The sequence below is a fragment of the Haemaphysalis longicornis genome, unplaced genomic scaffold (assembly GCF_048455015.1).
Source record: "Haemaphysalis longicornis isolate Haplotype H1 unplaced genomic scaffold, Haemaphysalis longicornis Haplotype H1 scaffold_10, whole genome shotgun sequence".
NCBI lineage: Eukaryota > Metazoa > Arthropoda > Arachnida > Ixodida > Ixodidae > Haemaphysalis > Haemaphysalis longicornis.
Genome location: NW_027526204.1, coordinates 135,366,607 through 135,391,521, shown reverse-complemented (window position 1 = coordinate 135,391,521; position 24,915 = coordinate 135,366,607). Strand labels below are relative to the sequence as shown.

Below are 24,915 nucleotides of genomic sequence, written 5' to 3'. Positions count from 1 at the left end.
CTAAAGATTTCAAGTAGCTCACATGACCAAATCTATGGTGGCTGTATACTTGAAGTACTAGTGTATGAAAATGCGCAGGTGTGTGAAGTCCTGGTCTTGAGTTTTTTTTTTTTTTCTTTTTTCGTCATAGTCGTGGCAATTTATGAGCTCTGTACATGACAAAACATTTTTGGAAAAAACATCCAATTTGATTTGCAGCCGGTACACGTTTACAAAAACATTGCGTACACATGCAGTAAACGCAGTGATCTTGAAACGGTAAAAAGAAAACTCGACGTTGCAATGATTAGACACGGTCTCTTTATTTTCCCTTCCAAACAGTGCCTCTGAAACTACACTGTTGCAAATGTGAAAAACGTGGGTCCATTTTTACAGCAACCGCAGATGTTGGCAGCAGTCTCTCCTCCTCATTTTTTAATCATTAAAAAATTAAAATGCAGTGTTAAACGTCAGTGAGCTAGCAAGAGATTTGATAAGTGCGAGCTTGGGACAGCCAACTGGGCCAACGTGCCAATACTTAGTGGATCAACGATGCCTGCTTCATTGAATACCTGTTTTTAATTTTACTGTCGCTGCTTTTAAGGCTATCTTACTGCATTCATAATGGCAATGAGGGTAATTGCTGTATTACATTTCTTCAAGCCTTGGACAGATTCTCAATTCATTGGCTATAGCCACTGCCCAACCCTCCCGAGTGAATTCGAACAATGCAAGTGCCAAGTATGACTCGGATTGGGAACAATTTTTGCTTGGCTGCACAACTGAGAAGAATCAACTCGACCTTTAGGTATCGCAATACTTGCTAACTCGTGCGGAATGGCAACCTTTTTTTTATAATTCAAGTTAATAGTTATGTTACATATCGGTGGGAAAGATGCACAAAAAAACAGTTGCACATCGACACCTTGCTTAAAACACAGCCTGTACACTTTCATTCGCGAGTGTGACTTGTAGTGAAAGTGTAGTGGTCTGAGGAAGGCGGTGGTGGCACAGTCGATTAATGGGCCATAACAGCTTGTTCCACAAGCAGCTGTCATTCAAGCTCCATTGAAGGGACAACATTGGGAATGCGGAAGAAGAACGTGGAAAAGCGGATGAACAACTAAAGATTAAACCTCTTTTATACATCCCAATGCGTTACTTTCCATACAGGCTCCGACGCATTGCCTTGTTGGCGACCTTTGACGCACTATCAGTTACTGCTTCAATGACAATTTGGCTCTAGCTTTCGCAGGCCGTCTTCCCACGCACTATTCACACTTTCAAAACTGAAAAAGTTCAGCTCATTACACCAGTTACTTAACAAAAAAGTGGTGCTGTAATGTCACCATCTGCACACTCTTCGATGTCTGTACACAAACTCCCCGGCATTTTCTTTAAAAAAAGAACAGGACATCCCTGAGGTGTATAACTGGTACAGCTGATACAGCATGCTCTAGCATATAAGTGTAAAATCGTCCCTTCAACCTACAGGCACGAGGAATCAATTTTTTCTTGCCAAACAGTCATACTTGTAGGCACGCAGCTCTCGTCTGCCTGCATCCCAATCTCGTTTTGTAGACCACTGCATTTGGTGATGAATTGTAATTTGTTTTTCCCACCTTTACTCAATAACGTAGGTACACTCCTGTTGAGGTCATCTTGAGGGGACTTAGTCCACCCTGTCAACCCGCCGTGGTGGCTTGGTTGGCTCACTGGTTAAGGAGTTGTGCTGCTGAGCCCAGGAACATTGGTTCGATCCCACCGCGGTGGCTGCTTTTTCAAGATAGAGGCAAAAAGCGAAAGCGTCCGTGTGCCAGGATTTTAGCACTCATTAAAGGTCCCCAGGTGGTAAAAATTAATCCAATGCTCTCCACTACAACACGGTTCATAGCCCAGGTTTAGTGGCATCAGCGCGTTAAACCCCACTATCAATCAATCTGTTCACCTTGACGGCGAATTTGTATCCATAGGAGTGTTAGTACCTGCAACGCATTGCAAATCAACTGCTGCCCTGCCATTACTCAACCCAGTGTTCTCACTGTGCAAAAAGGCATATTTCCCTTGTAAGGTTAAATGAAAGAAAAGTGCTCTCAAAAGTACCCGCTCAAAGCAATTCTTTCCATTCATTTCTTTCTTTTCCTTCAAAGCTATGCTTGGGAGTGCACAAGAGTCCAGCTTGTGCACAACCACCAGAGACAAAGAAAGGTTAGAAGTAGAGAGAGACGTTTTAACACGAAAAATAAAAATAAAAGGTAAATATCATAACATATATTACCAAACTAGCGTATGCATCAGTAAAGATGATGAACCCTTTTGCTCCACACAGCGCTCCTGTGGCAAGTTGAAGACCACACACCCCCATGCCAAAAATGGGCATAAAATGTAAACTCAAAATGGAGCATTCTAAAAGACCTCATTTTTATTCAATTTAAAGATAAAAGAACAAAAGCCCCCACCGTGTTATTTTTTATTCGTTTGCCACAAGAGCACTGGGTGAAGTGAAGATTTTGGCTCATACAGGTTTGTAGGGGGCAAAAAAATGTTATCTAATACATAGTTGTTACGGCTACCACAAGGAAAAAAAAAATGTTGCAGGTGGCATGCTTATCCATTCAGTATCTGTGCCTTTTCGCAGACCTTGCTTTGGTTCACTGAAGGTTCCACACACCTTGGCAACGCAGTTTGCACACCAACAACTGCAACGTTGTGACAATAGCCACTTGTTCAACTGAAAAGCTTTGCATGCACGCACGCAAAAACACTCCCCAACATTCACTCTCACTGGCCGAGTCTCGTCTCACCGGTGTAATAACATCCGAGCTGCCAGGGCAGTAGCACTCGGCAAAACCCATCTGCCTGTACTTGCCAAGCCTAAAAGTAATATTCAAAAGGCCTAACATGTTCAGATGCGTGAACACCTAAAGGATGCTCGACAACCAATCTAGCAAACACAGTCTTCAGCACCGAATCTTTACCAAAAATGCCCCACTGTGACCACATCTGCAGCGGAAAACCTCAGCGAAGCCTCCGTTGTGTAGCCTGTAAGTTTCGCGCGTCGTAACAATATGCTTTGATAAGGCTTGTCGACGACTGATGACATCCAGGCAACAGCGCACACAGCAAAAACCAAAGTGTCTCGACGTTTCTTCAGTTCGTCCACGTTGTTCCAAACGTCTAATCGCCAACTTCAAATCGGGCAGCTAAAACACACACTGAGTCGCAGACGCACTTGCTACAGTCACGCCCGCTGGCTGCACTAGTTCAGGGGATTTGTGCAGCGTGTTCATAGTCAATCACAGGTTATCAGGTGGTTCGTCGGAGACTCGCAGCAACTAATGGCTAGGGTCGATTAGTTCCATGAGCATCTCTATCTAGTTTCAGTAAATAAACTGCGTGACCGTCTTGGCAACTTCGTCCGAGCTGCCTGTCAGGGCAAACGAATCTTGCTAACAATTCGATGGCCTTTAACACCGCTCACAAACACGCAACCGCTTTAGTCACCTCCATTCCATCATCACTCCTTGAAGTTGTGACTTCCCAAGCAAGACGTTTGGAGTGTAGGCATTGCTCATCGACTGAGGATCCACCTTCAAAGCCAAGAGGGCTTCTTGACTTCCAGCCTTACCATCTCCATATCGGCCAACTTGTGCTCATGCTGCGTAAATGACACGAGCGCGTTGGCAAGGCTAGTCCGACAGGTTCTCCATGGCAAACTCGGTTGGCGGCCGCTTGGCTGCCGACGTGTTTTCGAGGATGAGCGATTCCTCGCCCAGCACAGAGCAAAGCTCGCGGAGGCGGGTCTCCATCTGCGGCACGCCAGCCAGTTGCGCTTCGAGGTTCTCCTTCTCGTCACGCAGCGAGAGACGTGTCGATGTGTCCAGCAGTTCCAGCCTCCAGCCACCTTCCCCGTCAAACTGGAGCAGGTGTGAGTGGAACTTCCTGCACAAGAACAGAGCACCAATGATGTCATTTGGTGACACCACTAGAATGGGAACCCCTTGCATAAAGGGCCATTTCGACAAAAATTCCAAATGCAAAGAGCCAGTTACCCCCCCGATAGGAACTCCATGCATAAAGAGCCTTTACAAAGTTGGTGCAAAAAAAACTGGGTCATTATGTGGGACGCACCTCTTGGTACGTTAAGCACAAAAAAAAAATTGTAGGAAGTCTCTAGCCTGACATCAGCAATGTGAAATGAAGACGTATGTAGTCGCATGTCAACCTGAATTGTTTCTACAGTAGGCCACCGTGTTTCTGAGAGAGAAATGCAGGGCATTACCGAGCGCTCATTTTTCCTGAAAAACATAACTTGTGCGCCCGCAAAGTGCTCGAAAGTAGTTATATTATCCCGAGCCCGAAATGTGCAGCAGCCTTAGCTATGTCGCCAAGGGGCCGTGAATACAGCCTACAGCGCTGCCCCAGTGAAAAGGCAGCTTTAGCGGAATGACAAATACCCCCCACCTTTATTGCAGCCTTATTTAGGCTCAACAATAAGGCAAGAAGGGACGACTAAAGCTAACTTGTATGCATGTCCTCAAGGTTACTTCGAAAAGGGAATAACGTACTTGTTAAATGTGATACACTAAATGGTATACCGCAGAAGGCCCTACTCTCAAGCACTGCGCTTGTTCTCCCCCTTCACTGCACATGTAAGGTGGTGCAGGTCGTAATAAACAATCCAGCACGCTTCCAAGTTGCCAAGCTTGGAGTGTGTCAACTGCATGCTGGATTGTGTGCTGGATTGTGTGTCACTCACCACAGTGACGGCCTGTGGGTGATCGTGAGCAGAGAGATGCCGTAGTCTTTGGCAGCCTGGTACATCTGGCTCTCCACATCGATGGACACGGCGCTGGTGCATTCGTCAAGCAGCGCAAACTGGGGCCTGCATACAACACACCATGGGAAGACATCAGCGTGCACCACTCGTGCTTAGATAAACGGCGCAACAATATCTTCACGCAGAACTACAGCGAATGATACGTGCGTGCCGGGTTTAGCTATTCGAGCCGTAAAGTGTGCCGGCAAATTAAATACTCCAGACTAGTATTCAACTGCATAACAATAACAACGCGGCTTTTAATGGAATAAAGAAGCCAACCATCACAAATGGCAAGAAATGCATGGGAGAACAAGAGTCTAGCATAACGGCATCCTGGCACGGTGAACGTTACCACAGACATGCACTTTTTTCTTTCTACAGTTTACGAGCCGAACTCTAAAAATTTAGCCGTAGATATCTGAGAGGAAACAAAGAAAGAAAGCTACGTCTTCTTGACCCGGCCTTGCTGTGCAATGTCTCTGCAAAACTCTGGCCTAGCAACAGACCTGTTGGAACAGACTGCCAGAGCCACACTGACGTATAAGCAGTGCCACTGGGCTTTTCAAAGCTCCATCTCGTTGATCGACAAGCGTTGAGATGGTCGCCCCATGCGTGGTGCAGTATGGTGGTAACGGTTGACAAAAAAAAAACGTACCTGTGGTAAAAGAGGCGGGCCATTCCCATTCGCTGCTTCTCGCCACCAGACAGGATGTCCTTCCAGTCACCCACTGCGTCCCAACCTACAGGGGAGGAGAGAAAGCAATCACACTGTGCATTTCAGATGCAAGTAGACAGAAAAGACAATTGTGGGTGACCAGCTGCGACTTAGTACATGGGCAGCATGTACTCCGAGGTTGAGTTACCCTATGCAATGCAATGCGCAACGACAGGGTATGTTGTTCACAGGGACCTGCATTTGTATGTACGCGTGTACGTATACACAAATGCTGGATGCATGCTGCACACAGAATAAAACAGCACGAACCTGCAGTGTAACTGGCCACACCAAGTTGTGGGGATTCTCCCCTGTGAGCACTCGCGTTATTCTGTTCAAACGGTCCTGCCATCTGTGAACGCATGGCGGAAAGACTGTGCGATGGAGGGGGGCGTGGCACGTTTTGGGCACGCTAGATAAGCGCAGCGGTGCTGGTTAGTGGGGGGGAGTTGCCGCCCGGGAGTGCCGCCAGCCAGAAGAGACAAGCCACCGCCAGCCACCTTCAAGGAGCCCGCACGGCAGCAAGCGGTCGCCTACCGTCCCGTCGTGCCGTAAGCCTCCGGACATTGAAGTGTTTTGGTGATGTGCTTTGGTGATTGTATTTTCTGTGCCCTTTATATTTCGTTTTCACTGCTTCAGTAAAGCCCCTTATTCCTCTCGCAATGTTCTGTGCCGTAATGTTTTGACGAGGCTGTTGCCTGAACCCTTTCGGTAGGCAGCATTACCTACAAAGTGTACCAGGAAAAGCAGGAATACATGCAGCAGTTGTTAGATTCTGGTCACCACGACTGCAACTGGCATGAACACAATCGGCAACAAAAAGATTATCTTCTCGTATCTCCTCACTTTGCTGCAAATGTTGTCGAAATATGATAGTCGTCTGCTACCCCCGCCATGTAAACGCCTCCCTTCTCTTTCCCCCTCACCTCTCATGCTCTTCCTCTCCTGTCTCACTCCTCCCGTAATAAACATGCTAGAAGTATGCTCAAGCCAATTCAAATTTACCGCTTTTCATGTCTACTGGAACCTTTCATTACTGTTGCCGTTGGATTTCTTGGAACGCTGCCAGCAGGGCTAGTGTTACAGGCGACCATTTCTGCATTTTTCTGGGCTCACTTGTTCGCCCAATCAAGCAGCCATGTATTTTAATTGACAGAACAATGCTAATACCAGTTATGTATTAATGCCTTGCCTGAAATATGCCTAATGCTTTCTTTTCGCTCAAAAATGTTCACAAGTATGAACATTGCCACCAGATTTAAAAGTTCACAAATGTTTTGCTCGTATAAATGTCTCATTCAACAACTGCGTTAACTTTGCCCAGGTGGCTGCATTGAGGGACAGGCAGACAGACATAAAGGGAGACCGAAATTTCCGCGTTTAGGTAGCCAGAAAGACTATCGTCTTTAAGAAATTCAGTTGGCAGTCACTTGCGCTCTTTCAGACAGCAGGGCTTCACAATACCGGAGCATTACATACACACTGCAGGAAAAATGGCGGAGTGCTTTTGTGTGTGCGGGGACAAGCGTTGGCGTTTCATCCTGCACCCCACTACTGTTAGGGGTTGCACAAGAAGCAGTATCGCGATCTTGCTCCTTCTGGGGAAACACAGCACTGAACCCTACCCCACACTAGTACTGTGGGGTACCACAAACTGTGCATCTATAGCCCCATGACCCCAACCCCACAATGAGCAGTGCGGATCATCCCAGTCTTCATCAATGTCTGCAGCGTTAACGAGGACTGCAATCATGATGTGCAACGCGCATTAAAAACCCTCAGGTAAGTACTCCACACTAACGCCTCCAGAAGCAAAAAAAGCACGAGCAGCAAGAGGACACAGACGAGGGGCAGTACACGCACCCCCTTCCCTGATGATGATGTGCTGCAGGTGGACGATGCGGAGGATGCCCTCGAGGTCGGCGTCCGTGAAGCCCCGGTTGCGCATGTCCTCCAGCGTGTCCGGGTAGATCACCTGGTCCCGCAGGGTGCCCAGGGCCATGTAGGGCCTGCAACGGTAATGATGGGCATGGGGACCATTCGAGACCCTGTGCACGTTCGCATTTGTAATCCCTGTAGCACAGAGCTTCACACACCCCACGTGCCTACGCAGCCAAGGAAAGAAAACCGAATGTACAGAACTCGTGGTGAAGTTCCTCCAAGGGAAGCTTCAGTATATATAATTAAACAAATGCCTGCTGCTTTGTGTTCCAGCCAGACCTGAACAGGTGTGCAGCCTGCAAGGTCACTAGGAATGCTAATGTGAAATCCCCAAGTTAATTAAAGGGAAGCCACACAGTTCCTCACACCGACTGCACGCTCTGCAATGCAGACATAATGTAGACAGAGTTAGGACAGCCGCGAGCAGCAGCGGTCACCTCTGGGGGATGTAGAACATCTGCTTGTTGGGCGGCCTCTGCAGCTGACCCGTGTACAGGGGCCAGAGACCGCTGAGGACACGGAAGAGGGAGCTCTTGCCGCAGCCGTTGGGACCCGTTATCAGCAGGTGCATGTCCTGCGTCATCTGCACAGGAGATAGAGATAAGGAGGCGCTCCGGGTACCGCATGATCCAACAGTCTCTATGACTGTAGGCTCTAACAAGTTGCAGCAACACAAGCACACTGCCCTCGCATGCATCGGTGTTTTGGAAGCTGCTGCGCATTGGGAGGCACGAAAAAAATGTCAGCCAAGTTTCTTACAGATACAACCAACCCAGTTATGAAATGACCCACGAATCAGAAATCTGTACTGGCATACCAGTGCTGTAGTTAGACCAGTGTGCACATCAATCAATTGGGAGACAGCCCAATTAACTTTATACCGCTCCACATGAAGCTCCCAATAAAATGTACACCGCCATTTTACTCGCACACCTCTTACAATTCAGTTTGTATTAGTAAAAACGTTGAGGTGAAAAAAAAAAATTGTTTTATTTAAAAAGTTCTTCAAATCTGAAAGTTCCAGCAAGCACCAAGCAAGCATTTTGGAGCCTGGTTTTTGCCTGTCGATGATAAAGAGGTGAACACAAAGAGGTGAACATCACAGCTTCTAGCACCCAGATGCCTAAGCACCTTCTCCAAACAAACAGTGAAAAGAACCGAACTTACCGTGAAAGTGAGGCTGGGGACCACGACATCGCAGTTTGGCGTGATGATGGGCACGCCCTCAAGGACAATTATGCCATTCCTCTCGATCACAGTGCCTGCACGCATGAAACATGACCACACTCACTCCACAAGTAGCTATCACAGCACACTTGAGTACCCAAGAAAACCTTTACAAAAGCAAACAACTTCTCCCCAGTGCCTTCCTTTACCCTCCAAACACGACGCATAGCTGGTTTCTTGCTGCTGGAACCCAGTCGGCCCCACCAAGAGACCTCTGAACAAACACATATTGTAAAGTTCCGAGAGAACACTCGCCCCCGAAACAACGCCCACCCCTTTTTAGGGGTGAAATATTCAATTTACCAGAAGACCCCAGAGATTGCTCACCTCCTAAAATCGATGGCTTTAGCGCCGATGAGTGAACAAAATAAATGCGAATCATCTATTCATCTGTGGATGCGGTCACTTATTTGTCCTTTCCGCACTTGAACCGAAAGTTCACCCATCTCATGTTTTTTTCTTGATGTCTCTGCAGTTTTGGTTGGCCGTGCAGCCATATTTTTGTAGTTTTTCTCAGCTGACCCAAAAGTTTGCCCACCCCGTATTTTTTCACTTGATATCGCTGTACTTTGGGTGGGCATTCTTTCGGAACTTTACAGTATGTGCTTGCAATGCCTGTTGCCATATCTACGGCAAACTTGTTATGAGCCTCGCAGGATCAAGCTCTGTGGACGTGCAAAAAGGCAAGCTTTACACTCCTTGCGCAGAGCTCATTTCAAAGGTTCTACGCCATCGTTCTGTAAACAAAGCCTGCACAACGAAAGTTGAAGGCATGTTGCATTGCCCACGCACTTTCACCACAGACGGACAATGCGACTTGCCACAAAGTTGCATGACGAGAGATTAATTTCAACTGTAGCGCAGTTGGCACACATTCAGCTGAGTAACATACCCATTTAACACTACGCCCAATATTGTTCGCAAAGAATGTAACTGTGCAACTGCTTGAAACTATGCAGTGCTCGTCATGGCAGAGTTGTTTGCTCACAACTTGACAACGAAAGTTGTTGCACATCACACCAGGTTCCTACGCATCATTACACTCGCCTCATAAACAGTTCCCGCAAGCAACGGCAGATGATTATGAGCAGAAAAGGGCACTGGCAAAGCAGAAGAACACATGCCCTTTATCTCCGGCATGCCGTCTTTGAAGGTGAGGCTCTTGAGTCCATAGGTCTTCTTGGAGCACCCATCGCTGGATACGGCCAGGGTCCGTTTGTAGCGGCATTCGCTGACGTCCTCAAAGACGGACAGCATTTTGGACACTCGTCCTGTGTAGCCCGCCAACTCGGTAATCTGCGTGCAAGAACGGGCCTTTTTTAACACAAAGACAGCATACGTTCTAGCTTTATCCAGAAGAACAGGCCCCTGACAATGCACTCAACTCTATCCCAATGACAAAGAAATTGCACCAAGAAGCGATCACACATGCTAACAGACTCCCAAACTTCCCCCTACAGAACACAAATGCCAGTGGCAGTTCATATAAGCCTTCATTTGGCTAGCCCCCAGAAAGCATCACTACTGTCCTGCAAAGAAAAAACTGGTACTCAACCTGGACTGGATATAGACATTACACAGGTTAGCACAGCGGGCTCCTGTAACCAAACATTGTAAGCCCATAATTTACAACTCATTAGAACGTAGCAAGTCAATTTAGTGCGAAAATGCAGCGACAGCCTTTAAAGGTACACCTTATTTATTTTGAGCAATACTGCACAGGTACAACTGTGCTTAAACTAATGTAAAATGCCGAGCAAGCGCCCCTCCCCGATATAGGGATAGTTCAGGGAATTTCGGGGAGGGGGCCCTTGTTCGGAACTGCCCCTTAATTCAATATGGCAACTTGAACGTGTTAACAACCCTTAGCGAGAGTGGCTTGTGCCTGGTAGCCATGGCAACCAATGTTCGAGACGGCTGCAGTAGCGGTGCTCTGGCCAGTGATTGCACACTCAGCGCTGTGAGAGAGGGGTTAGGGAGGGGATGCCTGTTTGGTAGTCCGCGAAAAATCGTAATACTAAGATTATGGGATGGGGGCGCTTGATTGGTATTTTATGGTAGTCATTCCCAAATAGCGGCCAGAGACGCCATCATTGTACCGTAGACCCCCTTTTTTTATCCTTCATATTGTGTCTTCTATTTCTCCTAATAAAACCCTAAAAACGGCGAAGAAAAAAAGGAAAACGGTACCCAGCTTGGCCAAAAAGCATTTACAGTCATGGAGAAATGAAATGGAAACCCAAAATATGAACTAGAACACGCAATACAGTTCGCTAAAGTTCAATAATGACACGCTATTAGTATATTTAAAAAGTCACATTACCCAACTTTGTCACTGTAATTAAGCCAAGCATCAATTTTACTTGCAGGGAAAGGAATCACGATATTTGCGTGCTCTGCTTCATATTTTTGTGTACACACTTTATTCGATCATGACCGTACAACCCCCTGACTTTTCTGTACAGTCCACGCCAGAGTCGCTACATAAATAAAAAGCTAATTTAGTGACACTAGTCTGCACTATAAGGTTCGCTATTTCACACGGCCACAACCATGCAAGAAACCCAAGCACAAAGAGACTTGCATGAAGTCAACTGTAAGCCGATCATTCAGGGAAAATTACAAATTGCTTTAGCGATATCCCACATGCTTACACTCTGCAACCCTCCTCCGCCCTGCACATTCTCCCATTTTGATGCCTTGTCATCTTTGCCACTCCACAAAAGTCGTAACACAACTACCAAGTCAAAGACCACTGTGCTAAAATGCCACTGATCGTCGAGCATATGTGCAACCTTGCTCCCAGAACCGAAGTTGAGCCACTCTCACCTCCTTGTAGGAGGACATGAGCCTCTCCGAGGCATCTCCGCCAGCGATGAGGATGTTCTTGGCGGTTGTGATGAACTGCGTCCTTGTGCTGACGCCGTCATCATTCTGGAAGGCCTCTTCTGCAAAGACAAACCAAAGGAGACAGCAGGCTTAGCCTATGGACAGTAACAGCACCTTGTGACACTGCTACAAAGCCAAAAAGGTTCACAGAAAAAATAAACTGAGATTTATAAGAGCTTGGTAGCTGATATTCCTCTTCATTCAAATTACACTTGAATTCAGGGCTCATGCACGAATATATTCATGTGTGTCCTGCGTGCGTGTATCTTACTGATTAAAAACAAAAGTTGTGCACTATCGTGTCCTTGTAATGACAGAAAAAAGAAAAGCAGGATAAGCGTTAATTACACCGATAATCGACCATATTCTGTCTTGCCGTGCTGCCAGAGGGAAAATGCAACCTCTGGTATTCAAACATCTGCTGCGTACAGCGACAAAAAAGTCCCAGGATGTTTTCCTCGTGTGATCAGCTGCTGTGTTTGGCAGAGTGTGTGCCTTAGATCACCCATCTAATAGCCTATACACCACAGCCTCCACTACTTTCCACTATCGTTACGTGCATTCACTAATACGTACTTTGACAGGAAGGCAAACTTTTGGTGCAGTGTGCAGTAAGCTTTGTCGAAAGGAATTTTGTTAAAATAAACTAACATAAAGTTAACACACTATGAAAACTGATTCAAAACTCTTCTGCATCCGCATAGGAAAACATCACATTACAAAAAAAAAAACTAAAAGTGATACAATAAAAGGCAACTGCGGTATGGTTTTCAAGCATTCACATAAACCAATTATGCGAGAAACATTTCTGCATCACAAGAACTAATGATACTACTAATATAAGTCATAGCAATAACCAGCCCATTCACCCATCCGTTCACCCATGATTGGCAATAATTTGCAACCACTGCCATTTGGAAATTATAATACATGCAAACTTTGTCACAGCATGGCAGGCGCCAAAAAAGGTTGCTCGCAGACATGCGAGTGTCATCCATTCCATACAAAAATACCCACATGCACACATTGCAAAAACAAAGAAAAAATTGAAGATCCACTGGTGGATCATTCAGAGCACATGAGCATCTCATCTCACTCTCACAAACTTGTGGCGCGGCCCGTTGCACGTGCCTTGCTCTAAAAAGTGAAAATTTCCCCTCAATCTCCGTCATTTCGTGGCGAAAAACCGAAACTATTATAACTGACTCTAAGCACCCACAGCCACGCAGGCTGAAAGTATAGCTCCAATTTTCCGCCAACTTCAACTTGGATTCTTTACAACACTTAAGTGCACCCCCCTCCCCCTCCCTTCCTCACTCACCCGATATGTCGGAAACCCCGCTCTGCGTCTGTCTGTAATGGATTTATCACACCCCAATGGTTCAATGCATGAATAGACGAGGGCTTTGTTGCAAGCAAGTTGTGAATGAGGGAAAGCATACTTTACGGCTCTCACGTCCAACGCAAAAGCTCGTCGGGGAGTTGGTCAACATGCCGAGCGCAAATCAAAAGCGAGTTCCAACACGAGAAGGTGTTAAGAATCCCACTTGTGCGATTATCAGAAGCTCATGACGTAAAAGCAAACTGCCAGCATTGAAAAGCGCTCGATGAAACCGTAAGTGTCAGTGCATAACTATGGCTGACAGCACGTATACACTGTATGCCACACAGCAACTGGCATCTTCGTTCAAGCCTCTACGCATTCTTCTCAGTAACCATTTACCAAATTTAGAGCTAACAACCGAACAACCGCTAGGTTCAACACATACAAGGAACTCTCGCCTTGACTAAATCTTTTTATTCAAATTCTAAACGGCAAATAATAGGCTCCTTTAAAGAAATACCGCGTACAACCAAGTCTGTTTCTTCTACCGAGGATTTTCTTATAGGGGGGGGGGGGGGGGAATTAACTGTATATCCGCCTTGCCGTCCGCAACGTTCTTCTCAAGAAACAAACATTATTTACTGCTTCTGCTCTCATAAGTGCTCATTCATGCATACATCCTCCCCCCGCGCACCGGCTCCATTCCGCAACGCTTGCAGAGTCGGATTCCTTCCACGGCCAGATCTCCTGGCCGATGACACGTTGCGGCCCCATGACCGGCATACGCGGTGTCGGGCTCAAGGCGCCGAAAACAAAAGTACGGGCATCAGCGCGCGCCCTTGGGGAGCGCCCAACCTCGGAGTAAACGCGTAAAGGCCGACCTCCATGCAGCGAAGTTTCTCGGCGAACTTGGCGCGGCGGACGCCGTGGTTTGACGCGCCGCTCAGTTTTCGTCCACCCAACCTCCATGCAACGTGACACGGCGAACGCCGCCGACGCAAGACAGGACAGGAAGTACAACGAAGTACGAGGCTGTGATTGGCTGCGGCCTCAAAATGCAGTTTGCCGCTTCCGGTCGCGTTCGTCGCCGCGCGTTCGACATCTAGCTCGCGTAGATCGCCGGCGAACAGCCGTATTTTCGACGCCGGCGGCAGAGCGGCCGCCGCCGGGCGACGTTCGCCGCCTTTTCGCCGACATTTCGCTGCATGGAGGTCGGCCTTAAACGAGCTTGCTCGGGCCGCTCAATTTGCAACCGCGCTAGGTCAACCGCGCCGCCGATATCGAGCAGCGATAAGGCCCGCACTGAAACGAAAAACAGCCCCACGAGATAGGCGATCGAAAGCGCAGCAGCAGCGCCAGCAGCTGCAGCGCGCGCACGGCTTTAACAGGCTAAACTGGGAGCGGTGGCACGCGCAGGAGGCTTTCGGGTCACCACAAAAGCCACAGCTTTTACTCCAAATTCTATGGGGCGCCGGAAAACTTTCGGCAGGGTTGATTTCTCATACGTCTCACGAAAACGTCACAGGAAACCACGCGTGCTATCGAAGCGCTCCCAGTGAACAAGACCAACAGTCACAGGATGAAAGCAGCCCAAGTAAGGGCATGCTGAAATAAACATACGTTGATTGATTGATTGATAGAGTGATTGTGAGGTTCAACGCGCCGACGCTACAAGACGAGGCGCGCCGTAGTGGAGCGCTCCGGATTAATTTCGACCACAAACATACGGGCATTTTCGCTTTTCGCCACAACCAGAAAAGCGGCCGTCGCGGCCGGAAATCGAACCTGCAGCTTCCTAGGGCTCAGCGCAGCACAACGCCTCACCAGCCTCTGAGTCACCGCGGCGGGCACGCGACCACAAATACTAGCGAATATCTCTTCGACACGTGCAAAGTTCCGGGTCAAGAGCCCTTACAAATACGGCCCTCGAGTTTCACTTCCCCTTCCTGCATGGTGCGACTCCGTTATTCAGCGTCTATTTCGGTACGGGGGCCAGTGCACTGCATCGTCGATCAGACGTACGTGCACTGCAGAACCACGTCATCGGGGGCGGCGGCTCCAGAGGAAGACCATGTGCCGTGCGTAACGGAAAAGACGGCCACACGTGTGACGTGTCCAGCGAGAAGGAAACGAAAGATCCGCACCGCCACCACCTAGAGAGACAACACAAGGAGAAATGGCCATCCGGATTTCACTCTCCTATGGAGCAGCCAAGCTTGAAAGAAAGTCGTCGTGATTCGAAGGCGAAAGCCAACGAGTATCCAAAGCCTTCTCCACTACTGCGTCGTGTTCGCGCCCCTTCGTTCGCTTCCGTTTCTTGGTGCGAAGCCTGACCGCGATTCGTGCGACAGCTTCCCCACAGTCGGAGATCTCCACGTACACCTGCTCTATGCCCGTGCCGCCACGTGCACTTGACATAAAACTAATCGTTGTTTTGTTCTGGCACGGTTCCGGGTTAACGCAGTGGCTACCGCGCTTGTCTCCTTCTCTGCGGACTAGGGTTCACATCCACATAAATCCAAATGTGTTTTTATTTTCTCTTCACGGTGGCGGCCATTTTGGTAACGTTCGTGTTGACGCTGACGGAGGCAACGGTCACTTTTCACGTTTGAAGACACCCAAGGCTGTATCATGAAATGTGAAGATCTATGTAGTTATAGCACAGCGCATACCAGTTTCGGTACGGTAACGGTACACCTGCGCGTATACGCACAACCGATTTTTTCCATCTCTGCGCATGCACAATAGCGCCGATCACCTACCGGGTTCCGTACACACTAAAAAATTTTTACACCCTTTTTGGCCAAAAAGGGTGTAGCATAAGTGGAAAAAGGGTGTAGGGGGGTAATTACGCTCTTTTTCTTGAATCTCAAAACTTTTATTCGTAGCTCTACATCCTTTTTGCGGGGAAAAAAAGGGTGCTGACCCACGCCCTTGGTTCTTGGTACACGATGTTGAAATGGTGCGGCAAAGGTGTTCAGCTGTTGAGTGATTAAGGACATGCATGCATGCATGTGTAACTGCACTGCGAAGACAAGACATCCTATCATGCCCTTCTACCCACCGCGTAAAAAATGTTCAACAGCAAAAAAAAAAAATTGTTCGTCGGCAATGATCGCTCGTTTCCATATACGGAGCGGTGTGCCTCGTGGTCTAAGTTTAGCTTTGTCACGTGAAACGTCAATTTGAACTTTTAAAATTAATAAGACTATATATACACACTAAACAAAAGGTGTAGTAGAAGTAAAAAAAAAAGGTTGTTAGGAAGTCATTATGCCCTTTTTCTTAAGATCCAACACCCTAATTTGTAGCCTTACATTCTTTTGTGTGGCGAAAACGACCGACAGCAACACCCTTGGTTCTGTAGGGTGTTGAAAGGGTGTGAAATACGTGTTCAGTTGCAAAGGAAAAAAAAACAGCGGAGCTGGGGGTCGATTTAGCTGCTTCCGGTGTTGCTAAGTTTTGCTAGACTTTGCTAAGTTTGTTAGGCTTTGCGATGCTCTTGCTAGGCTAGTCTATGTGCTGAGGGGTGAAGCCAAGTTTAGCCTGATTTTACAAGGCTGCTCCAGTGTGTCCCCCACATTGACAGCGGATCCAAGGGGGAAACAAGCTAGGTCGACCCCCAGCTCCGCTGTTTTTCCAGCCTTGCACCACCAGTACAAGCTGCTGCTGCTGCTGCTGCTGCTGCTGCTGCTGCTGCTGCTTGCTGCTGCTGCTGCTACTTGCTGCTGCTGCTGCTTGCTGCTGATGCTTGCTGCTTGCTGCTACTGCTGCTGCTGCTTGCTACTGCTGCTGCTTTTTTTTGCAATTTAGTATTCCAAAAATACTAATACATTTAAAATGGTATAGTACGAGGTACGCACATGCGCCCCTTGTGCTCACACTCGAACAGGCTTGTAAGCCGGCTTCCCTGTTATAATACCCCAACCTGCGGTGGTGCACCCTTTACAGGCGGCGCAGTTCTTATTTGTATTTTTTTTTTGCTAACGCCACCTAAACTAGTTCAAGCTTAAACTGCCCCGCTGGTAATAAATTATGCCAATGCATGCTGTTTTTAACAGCGTGAAGTACAAAACATTCCTCCCCTTGTAGAAAATGCTAATGCCATCCGCGTAAACGGGTATAAAATATACCCCAAAGTTGGAGGTCTTTTACATTCTTTTTTTTTAATCGGCGATCTTTCACAGATGTTTTTTAGTTGCCGACACCCTAATTTGTAGCCTTACACCCTAGTGGGAAAAAGGGTGTTGAAATAATGGACACACTTCTTGGTAGTTGTTGAAATGGTGTGAAATAGAAGTTTGACATTTAATAAAGTTCTATGAATTATTGAACATAACAACCTCACGATTAAAACCTTTTTGCAAATCCGCATCAAAATTCATAATTACTCAGTTAGCGCTCAAATATCTGATTTTTGCGACACGCCCACCGACCATCAGAGGACTTTCCTCTGCTGGCCATGACAGCAAGAAGAGCAGATGTATTTTAAATGTGTACTCGCCCTCCCCAAGCATCCCGTTGGTTTTCTTGCTCCATTCATTTGCGGTCCAAGCGTGACTTGTGCAAGATAAATGTTTCTGTAGGTCATGCAGCACGCTCCGCCGATCCACATTTGTCACACCCTTATTTTAGGGTGTTAAACAACCTTACACCCTTTTTTGGAGTGTTCACACGAACACACTTTTTCCATCTCTCGGGCGTTTCGATGCACTAACTCGCGCAGGCCCTGGGAAGAGCAGCGCGGAAATGGAAAGAACGTCGCGCATTCCGAGAAAGGCCGCGCCTGCTCGCACCGGATGTCCTAACGGCCACCACATGGGGATGGACCCCGACGAAGGGGACTCGCTTTTTCACCTTCCCCGGCCCTGAGCGGCCAGATGAACGGAAGATGAAGACAGACGCGGTCCGGGCGCCGGAGCTCTCGGCCCGTCGTCTTCGGGCTGCGCTCGAGCACTGTTTTTTAGCCGCCCGCTGGGCTGTAAATACATGTACAGTTTTGTATCGGAGGTTGAGTTTGTCGGTTGAGGATACCCGGGGTCAGATCCTCAGCGCTGCTGCGGCTTGGAGGAGAAGCCCCGGGGCAAAGAGATAACTCCATCCTTACACTCTTTTTTGGCCAAAGCACCTTTTAAAGGTGTGCGCCAGCCATGGGACAACATTTTTACCTTTTCGGCCAAAAAGGGTTTACACCCTTTGAAATGAAGGAAGCTCACACCAACGCTTAACACATGAAGGTAGCAAGCTGTACGCAACCTTCACGACCATCACGAAGGTTTAAGTCCGCGATTGCAGCCGATTTGCTTCTTCTTCGCTGCCGCAACGACCCTTACTCCATCATTGTTGCAATAAACGTGATCTTTCTTTTTTCTTTGGAAGTGATAATTATTGGACATCACCTTTGAGGGGCGTACCTTATGACGTGTCTTTCTCGTTCCGAAAAAGTGTTGCCACGATTGTGGCGAACGCTGGAGTTTTCTTTTTTTTTGCAATCTTGGCCAATCTCCTGAAGTGGGCATGCTTGGCTTGACAAACGCGCGCCGGGGACGCTGGGCGATCGCCGCGAAGAACGCATACACGAGCGCTCAGCATTTTCTTGGTTTTGTTAGCTGCCGGGCGGTCGGTCTCCGCGAGGCCCGCGCCCACGTGCGCGCGCTCGGAAATTTCTTGGTATTTTTAACTGCGGACACAAAAAATTACGACTTGCTAAACAGCTTCGCTGTTAAAAAATTTAGTGCGTACCGTGACCGGTTTTCCGCTCTACTAGAACTCTCTAACAGAGAGTTGTAGCAGAGCAGACAGCCGGTACCGGTGCAGTATACCCAGTACACCCGCGCATGCGCACTAGTTTTTCACCTCTGCGCGCCGGTCGCCTACCGGGTACCGTACCGGGACCGGTTCTCCGACCCTTTGCAAAATGGCCAAATCGCTGGCGGAAAAGCAGCAAGCCACTCTGGCAACACTGTGCACCCGCTGCGCCGCCATTAGAAAGGAAGCGAAAAGGCTGCGAGCACAGAGTTTCTATTGAGTAGCTACCGTCCACCGTCCACGTAATTGCATACGCGTCGTAGGGCAACAGACTCGTGAAGCCGTGGGCGAAAACGTGCAACCGCAACAGCGTTGCTACGACTTGCTTCCTTTCTAATGGCGTCGTCGCGTTCACCATCAGTGTTACCACCGCTGAATTCTCAGTGTTGTCCGCCTTTTTGCAAAGGGTCTATATGTTTCACGGTACGGATCAAATTGGAGCGTGCCCGGCCCAACCTCGCGACAAAGATCATCACCGCATCCCTTCCCGCGTCCCTCTCCCGGGCCAAGCCGAAGAGGGGGTCAGTCACCCTGTTGTGCGCACACGCACGCGGCTTCTTCTCCGGGTCCTGTTCCGCTTCTTCTCGTGGCGGCGGCGGCAGACAGGGGCCGTGCACGTGCACGCAACCGCAAAGTCGGCCATCGCGGCCGCTGCTGGAAGGGTCGGCCTCCTCCGCCCCGCTCTGCCCGCCGTGCGCATCTTCCCCGGCCGCGCGCGACTAACTTCAGCTCGCGCTGTGCACCCGACGACACTGTTCCCACAGCAGCTCCGGCCGGGTACAAGACATAAACAAAAAGGTCGGCAGGGCCCAACACAGCCGACTGAACACGCCAGGCTCGCTCAGCGGTGCGCAATAGGGACGGACGCGGTACGAAGAAAAAAGGATCCGTGATTTGTGGCGCTGCTCGAAGGCATGAACGAGCAGCCGGGGCTTCTCCATCCTCCTAGACGTGCGAGGCTCCCCATCTATTCCCCATCCCCGAGTGTTTCTAATTGATCGATTGATTGTAGAGTTTAACGCGCCGACGCAACGCAGGCGATGAGGCCCGCCGTAGTGGAGGGCTCCGGATTAATCTTGCCCACCTGCGGATCTTTAACGAGCGCCGAAATCTCGCACACGCGGGCGTTTTTGCTTCCCGCCTACATCAGAAAAGCGGCCGCCGCGGCCGGGAATCGAACCCGCGACCTCGCGCTCCGCAGCATCCACTGAGCCACCGGGCGGGTATCCCCGAGCGTTTCTTCGGCCTTGCACTGTACCTTTCAAGTATTTCGACCGGTACGTGGGAGGCAAATCTGCTCTGCGCGCAACCGTTTTCGGCCTTTCAGCGCGCATCGAGTGGAAAACAAAAGGGATCCGCTGTACGGAGGCGTTAATGGCCTCTCTAATAAGGAGTCTCCAAGTACATGGAGACTAGAGAGGTTATGGCAGCAGAAAAGAGCGTCAGCGACGAGACGCTCCTTTCCGCTGTGGCCGAAACCGTCAACCGGCCGGGCTACGTCCGGGACGCGAGCGGTGGCGAAGCGAAGAGACCATCGTCGGCGTGATGCGAAATCCGCGGTGGTCTCGGCGGCTCGGAGTTCGTTGGACAAATACCACTCAATCGGCCGGTGCACAGCGGAGCACCCATCTCAAAGGATAGGCGGCTCGTGCGCGATCATTCCCGTATACAGCTCGGCGGCCACAGCCGAACTTAAAGCTTCGAAATACGTGACATTTGCCACATTTCACTGCGTGATCAGAGATGCGAGATACGGTGTAATATTCGAGTTCAGCGGCAGTCGCCAGTGCGTTATTATTTGCACTTTGCCATTGCTGAACTGTGGTTCCTTTTTAGTTTTTTTTTTTTACTTTGTCTTGCGAATGAAACGCCTACCCGATGAGGTGCGCGCAATGCATGTAACGACCGCAGGTAATTCATGCAGCGAAGGAGCCCTTTTAGAGCGAAGCTGTATCTGGTTCACCCCCCACCCCTCCGCTTTCAATGCGCTGGATCCGCTTTACTCGGCACTGCTTCTCCACTCCTCCTCGCCGCCGCCGGCACCGCTTTCACAAGATGCAAAAACGCCTGATAACGCCGTTATCCACAGTGGCACTTTCAGCTCGCTATGGGACAGAAACTATCGTTCGCTCGGGGGTGCAAGAGCGGGAAGTGAAGGAGCGTCGGCCCGCGCAGAAGCGCTAATGGGCGAGAAAACGACGGAAAGCCGCTGCCGCAGAACACGCAGCCGCCGTTGCGGCCTCAAGTTCCGCCTCGCCGAGAAGCTGCGAATCCCTCCCAGATGAAGGGCAACTTGCCCGCTTGGATGGCCAACGCGAGCCAATAATTTCTTGCTTAGCTTGAAAGGCTTTCGGAGCAACATGGTTGCCGATGCCTTTTTTACGTATAAGCGCGCAGATAACTGGTTGCCGGTTTCGCCGCGCACGGCTGAGGTAAGGCGTGCAAGCACAGCTAGGCTTCATGCGCTCACCGATGTCACGTTCGTTATGCTGGCGGGAGAATTAAACGTGGACGTCTCACGGCCGAATTCGACCTGTCTGTTGTCCTCCGAGGTCTAGCGACTTGAGCTGGTGTGCTACACAGTCAGTAATATGCCTACGACACGGGAATGAACCCGACAGCCTCGTGTTTGTCCGCTGGAAAAAAAAGATCGAGGCCTTCCAAGTTTCGTTTCGCTGATTTGCTATATAGGATGTGTTCTCAATCGGAAATTGCAAACAAACGTGGTTTGTTTCGGGCACTTTTTGTACTAGGTCCAACTTCGCTGGTCATCGTTCTTCCCAGAGTAGGGGGCACTAAAATTTTTGTTTTCGTTTTTAGTGCCACGAATTGTAGCTTTCCCGGCGGCCGGACACGGGCAGCATGGATGTTAGAATTCAACCTTTTTGAGCTTGAAACAAGAAAATTACGCCCACCTCCCCTCGCGGGAACCCTAGTGTGATGCAACGCATCTCATGGGAGGTTCCATTGGCGTTTTCCATCGTATTGATTACGCTTATAGCAGGGATTCTCACGCGAAGGGGAGGTGGGCGGACGACCGTCGACTGAGACCGCCGGAGCGCGGCATGCCGCTTTGTATTCACAGCGCCCGAAGGAGAGGAGAGCGCGGAGAGCGAGTGTACTGCACATGCGCAGCGCGCGCAGCGCCGCCCACGGGCCCCTAGCAACGGAGTGAGAGCAACCCTGCTAGTCGTTGTGCAAGGCGAGGCATGCGGCTAAAAGGAGGAAATTATTCCACGTTTTGATTGGCTCCTGAAACCACTGTCAGTTGGGGACAAAAGTTAGGGACATTTAGGGAATTTGTTGTTGCAGTGAGCAGGCTTGATGTGGCTTCGCGCGTCGCCTCCTAGGGAATTCTCTGTAAGTAGCTGAGAGGAGGCGATGGCCAGTGTCTAGCAGCAGACGACGCAAGAAACGGCTGGAACTGACGCTTCCTTTTGTAATTACTTCAATTTTTACGGGTGTCTTGCTGAACGATTTTTTTAATGCGGAGCGTGCCTGCCTGACCGTGTTCATGGTGTCGCCCCGAGTTTGTCCTGCGCTGGTTCCTTTATTCTTAAAAAAACTTCAAAATTTCTTTCTCCTCTGTGTGGCCCTAATATATTACTGCTGGCCCGCGCCAACCAATAATCAGATTTGGAGGACGTCTTCTTCATTATTTCTCCGACACTTAATTACCTCTGCGTTTAAGTTTCTGCTTCTTTCAAGAACGATGAGAAAATCATCCGTTCACGGCTGCGAGATTTACTACAACCGCGCGTGCACCCGGGAGAACAGTTATCGCAATAGCAGTTTTACTTGTGCAGTGTGCCACATTTAAACTAAAAAGAAACGTAGGATAAGATACTGCCTTCTCTAGTCAGTTTCCAGATGTGGTCATTCCAAAATGCATATTTATTGGCAATAGATGGTAGCGTAGCTTATTTAGTGGATCTAAGTCTAAACAAATTTGTGTTATTGCAGGATGCTTGATTGCTGACACTAGCCCTTTGTAGTAACCGATGTAAAGCAAGCATTAGATTGCTTCCAACTTACAGGCTTCAAGAGCAGATGTGAAGGCCAGTATTAAAATATGCAAAATCTTGAGAACCTGCTGTTGTAAGAGAACCTGCAGTGTAGCATCTCAATCTTAATGTCTTCTTGTGAAGACCTTTAACATGTTCCTCGGACAAATGTCTTATAACTTTTCAGCTTGAGAGGTAGTAGTAGTAGTATGTATTGTTGAATAAGGCGGACTTAGCCTTGCATAGCTGCCAGCAATTGCTCCGCCTAATCGTCCCCAATACCATATCAAATCTCTCAAAGTCATAACACCTCACTTAGTCCTAAAATAAGACACGCAATGTCACCACACCTCACTTAGTCCTGTGGACTGCAAGAATCCGAGTAGGAGATGAGACACATCTCTTCGCACAATCCAGTGGTCCCTAGAAAAAATAATGTCCTCCGATGTAGCATGGGCACTCCTACTACTTGAATTGGTTGTGAATGTTGGCTACCTGGCAGTTCGTTTAAACTGCAGCATCATAAATACCAATAAGTGACCAGGGGACGATGACGTGCAAGTGCTTGGGTATTGTCCTCCATGTTATTTCCACGTTCCTGAACAATGTAAAAGGAATATACCAAATGAAGGAGACAGTTTTTAGTTTTATTTATTCCCAGTTTCACGGCCATAGAAGACGACATATCAGAGGTGCTCAGCACAAACATTGTAGGTGCATCCAGATGCTTGTTGAGACCCCTGTCACTGAAAAGAAAAAAAGAAATAGCATTTTGAAAACTGGTCAAGCACTACATATATTTCCTTAGGAGCCTCCCATTCACAATTCAAATGAACAAACAGCTTAAACACAGTACACTATTATTGTGTTGCTTGCGTGTATGTTTTTTAGTATGCGTGTGGACACTGACGTTTCTGCTGTATCTTTTTTCCTTTATTTTTTTTCTTGTACGCACGTGGCAGAATTCTCTTATGTTATTATTCTTCGTTTAATCTGCTCAGGTACCACACCCCTCATTAATGTCAGTGGGGCCATAAGGGTATCTTGAATAAATAAACATAGAACACCAAATACATGGTGCTACATCTACAAATTAACGTTCCTGTAGCAGTTAAAAATTTATAAAATAAATAATAAAATGGCACATTTCCACACATTTCCTAATACAAATAAAAACACGGCCAACTCCAGCTTTCTTCAAAATTTTGTACTATACCAGTCTCTTTGAACCAGGCAAAAAAACTGTAAGCATCTTGAAAACAATTTTATTTGCACGTAAATTGCAGACAGCTTAAAGGAGCCATGAAGAGAAAACACAAGTTTGGTTCATTCAAAAGATTGTCTCGTTAGAATCATACTGACACCACTTTTAACGTAAACTTCGCTCAAATAAGCTACATAATTACGAAAAACGGGAATGGTCATGCGACCCACCAGCTCATTCCCCGCAACAGAACCTATGATGTCACATGAGCTAAGCTCTGCGATTGGCGGAGGCTGGCAGAAGCAGACACAAATTAGGTAGAGCTGTAATTACAAACTAGACGAACGAGCGATTTGCGCTTAAATTTAGGGCACATTCTTTACAAAGCAATAAGAATGATGGGACAAACAGTGGAAATTATGAAAGCACATGTAAACATAGAAGTACTGATGCATTCTGCTGTTCGTACTGCGCACAGCATGCTTGGTTTAGCAGCACAGCACTACGGGGCTTGGGGCTGTCTCAGACGACACTGGCCGATTGACGCAAGCAACGGTGTTTTACGTGACCCCATTTGTCGAGCGAGCACTGTTTCAGGGAACGAATATTTTCTCCCAGAACAAAAACAAGCCAGGTTTAAATGCGGGCAAACACAAACCAAACGCTTGCCACGGTATGGTGGCGCCATCTAGGTTACGGAACGTAAAAAAACGCGGGAACAAACCAACACCGCTGTACAGGGTGGAGACAACCTTTGAACGGTCCCGTCCCGCCGCAATTGGGCCAACGGGCTCAACGCGTTATTCTTTTCGTTTCCCACGAGACCTAGCAACGCGAAACAGACAATATGATTCAAACTTCTTCAGTAAACCGCGTTGCGGCGATAATTTTAGCGCGGTTTTGACACAATGACTTGCTTCGGCGGCGAGCGAGCAACCGAAAATGGCGGCGCCAGCGTATACGTGTCTCTACCCTGTACGGCGGATGCGTGAATCAAGGTAC

General features: G+C 48.4%; 1 protein-coding gene across 1 annotated transcript in view; it reads right to left on the bottom strand.

The window, feature by feature from the left end:
• Window positions 1-277: 277 nt before the first annotated feature.
• The window catches only part of Abcd1 (ATP binding cassette subfamily D), a 106,765-nt gene continuing 82,127 nt past the window's right edge, over window positions 278-24,915 (bottom strand). Inside the window, exons 3-10 of the mRNA XM_077690844.1 lie at window positions 11,514-11,632; window positions 9,809-9,980; window positions 8,625-8,719; window positions 7,895-8,040; window positions 7,380-7,525; window positions 5,457-5,541; window positions 4,739-4,864; window positions 278-3,921 (exon numbers count right to left, since the gene is read on the bottom strand). Of these exons, the coding sequence (XP_077546970.1) occupies window positions 3,669-3,921; window positions 4,739-4,864; window positions 5,457-5,541; window positions 7,380-7,525; window positions 7,895-8,040; window positions 8,625-8,719; window positions 9,809-9,980; window positions 11,514-11,632 (1,142 nt within the window). The 3' untranslated portion in view covers window positions 278-3,668. The remainder of the gene's footprint in view (window positions 3,922-4,738; window positions 4,865-5,456; window positions 5,542-7,379; window positions 7,526-7,894; window positions 8,041-8,624; window positions 8,720-9,808; window positions 9,981-11,513; window positions 11,633-24,915) is intronic.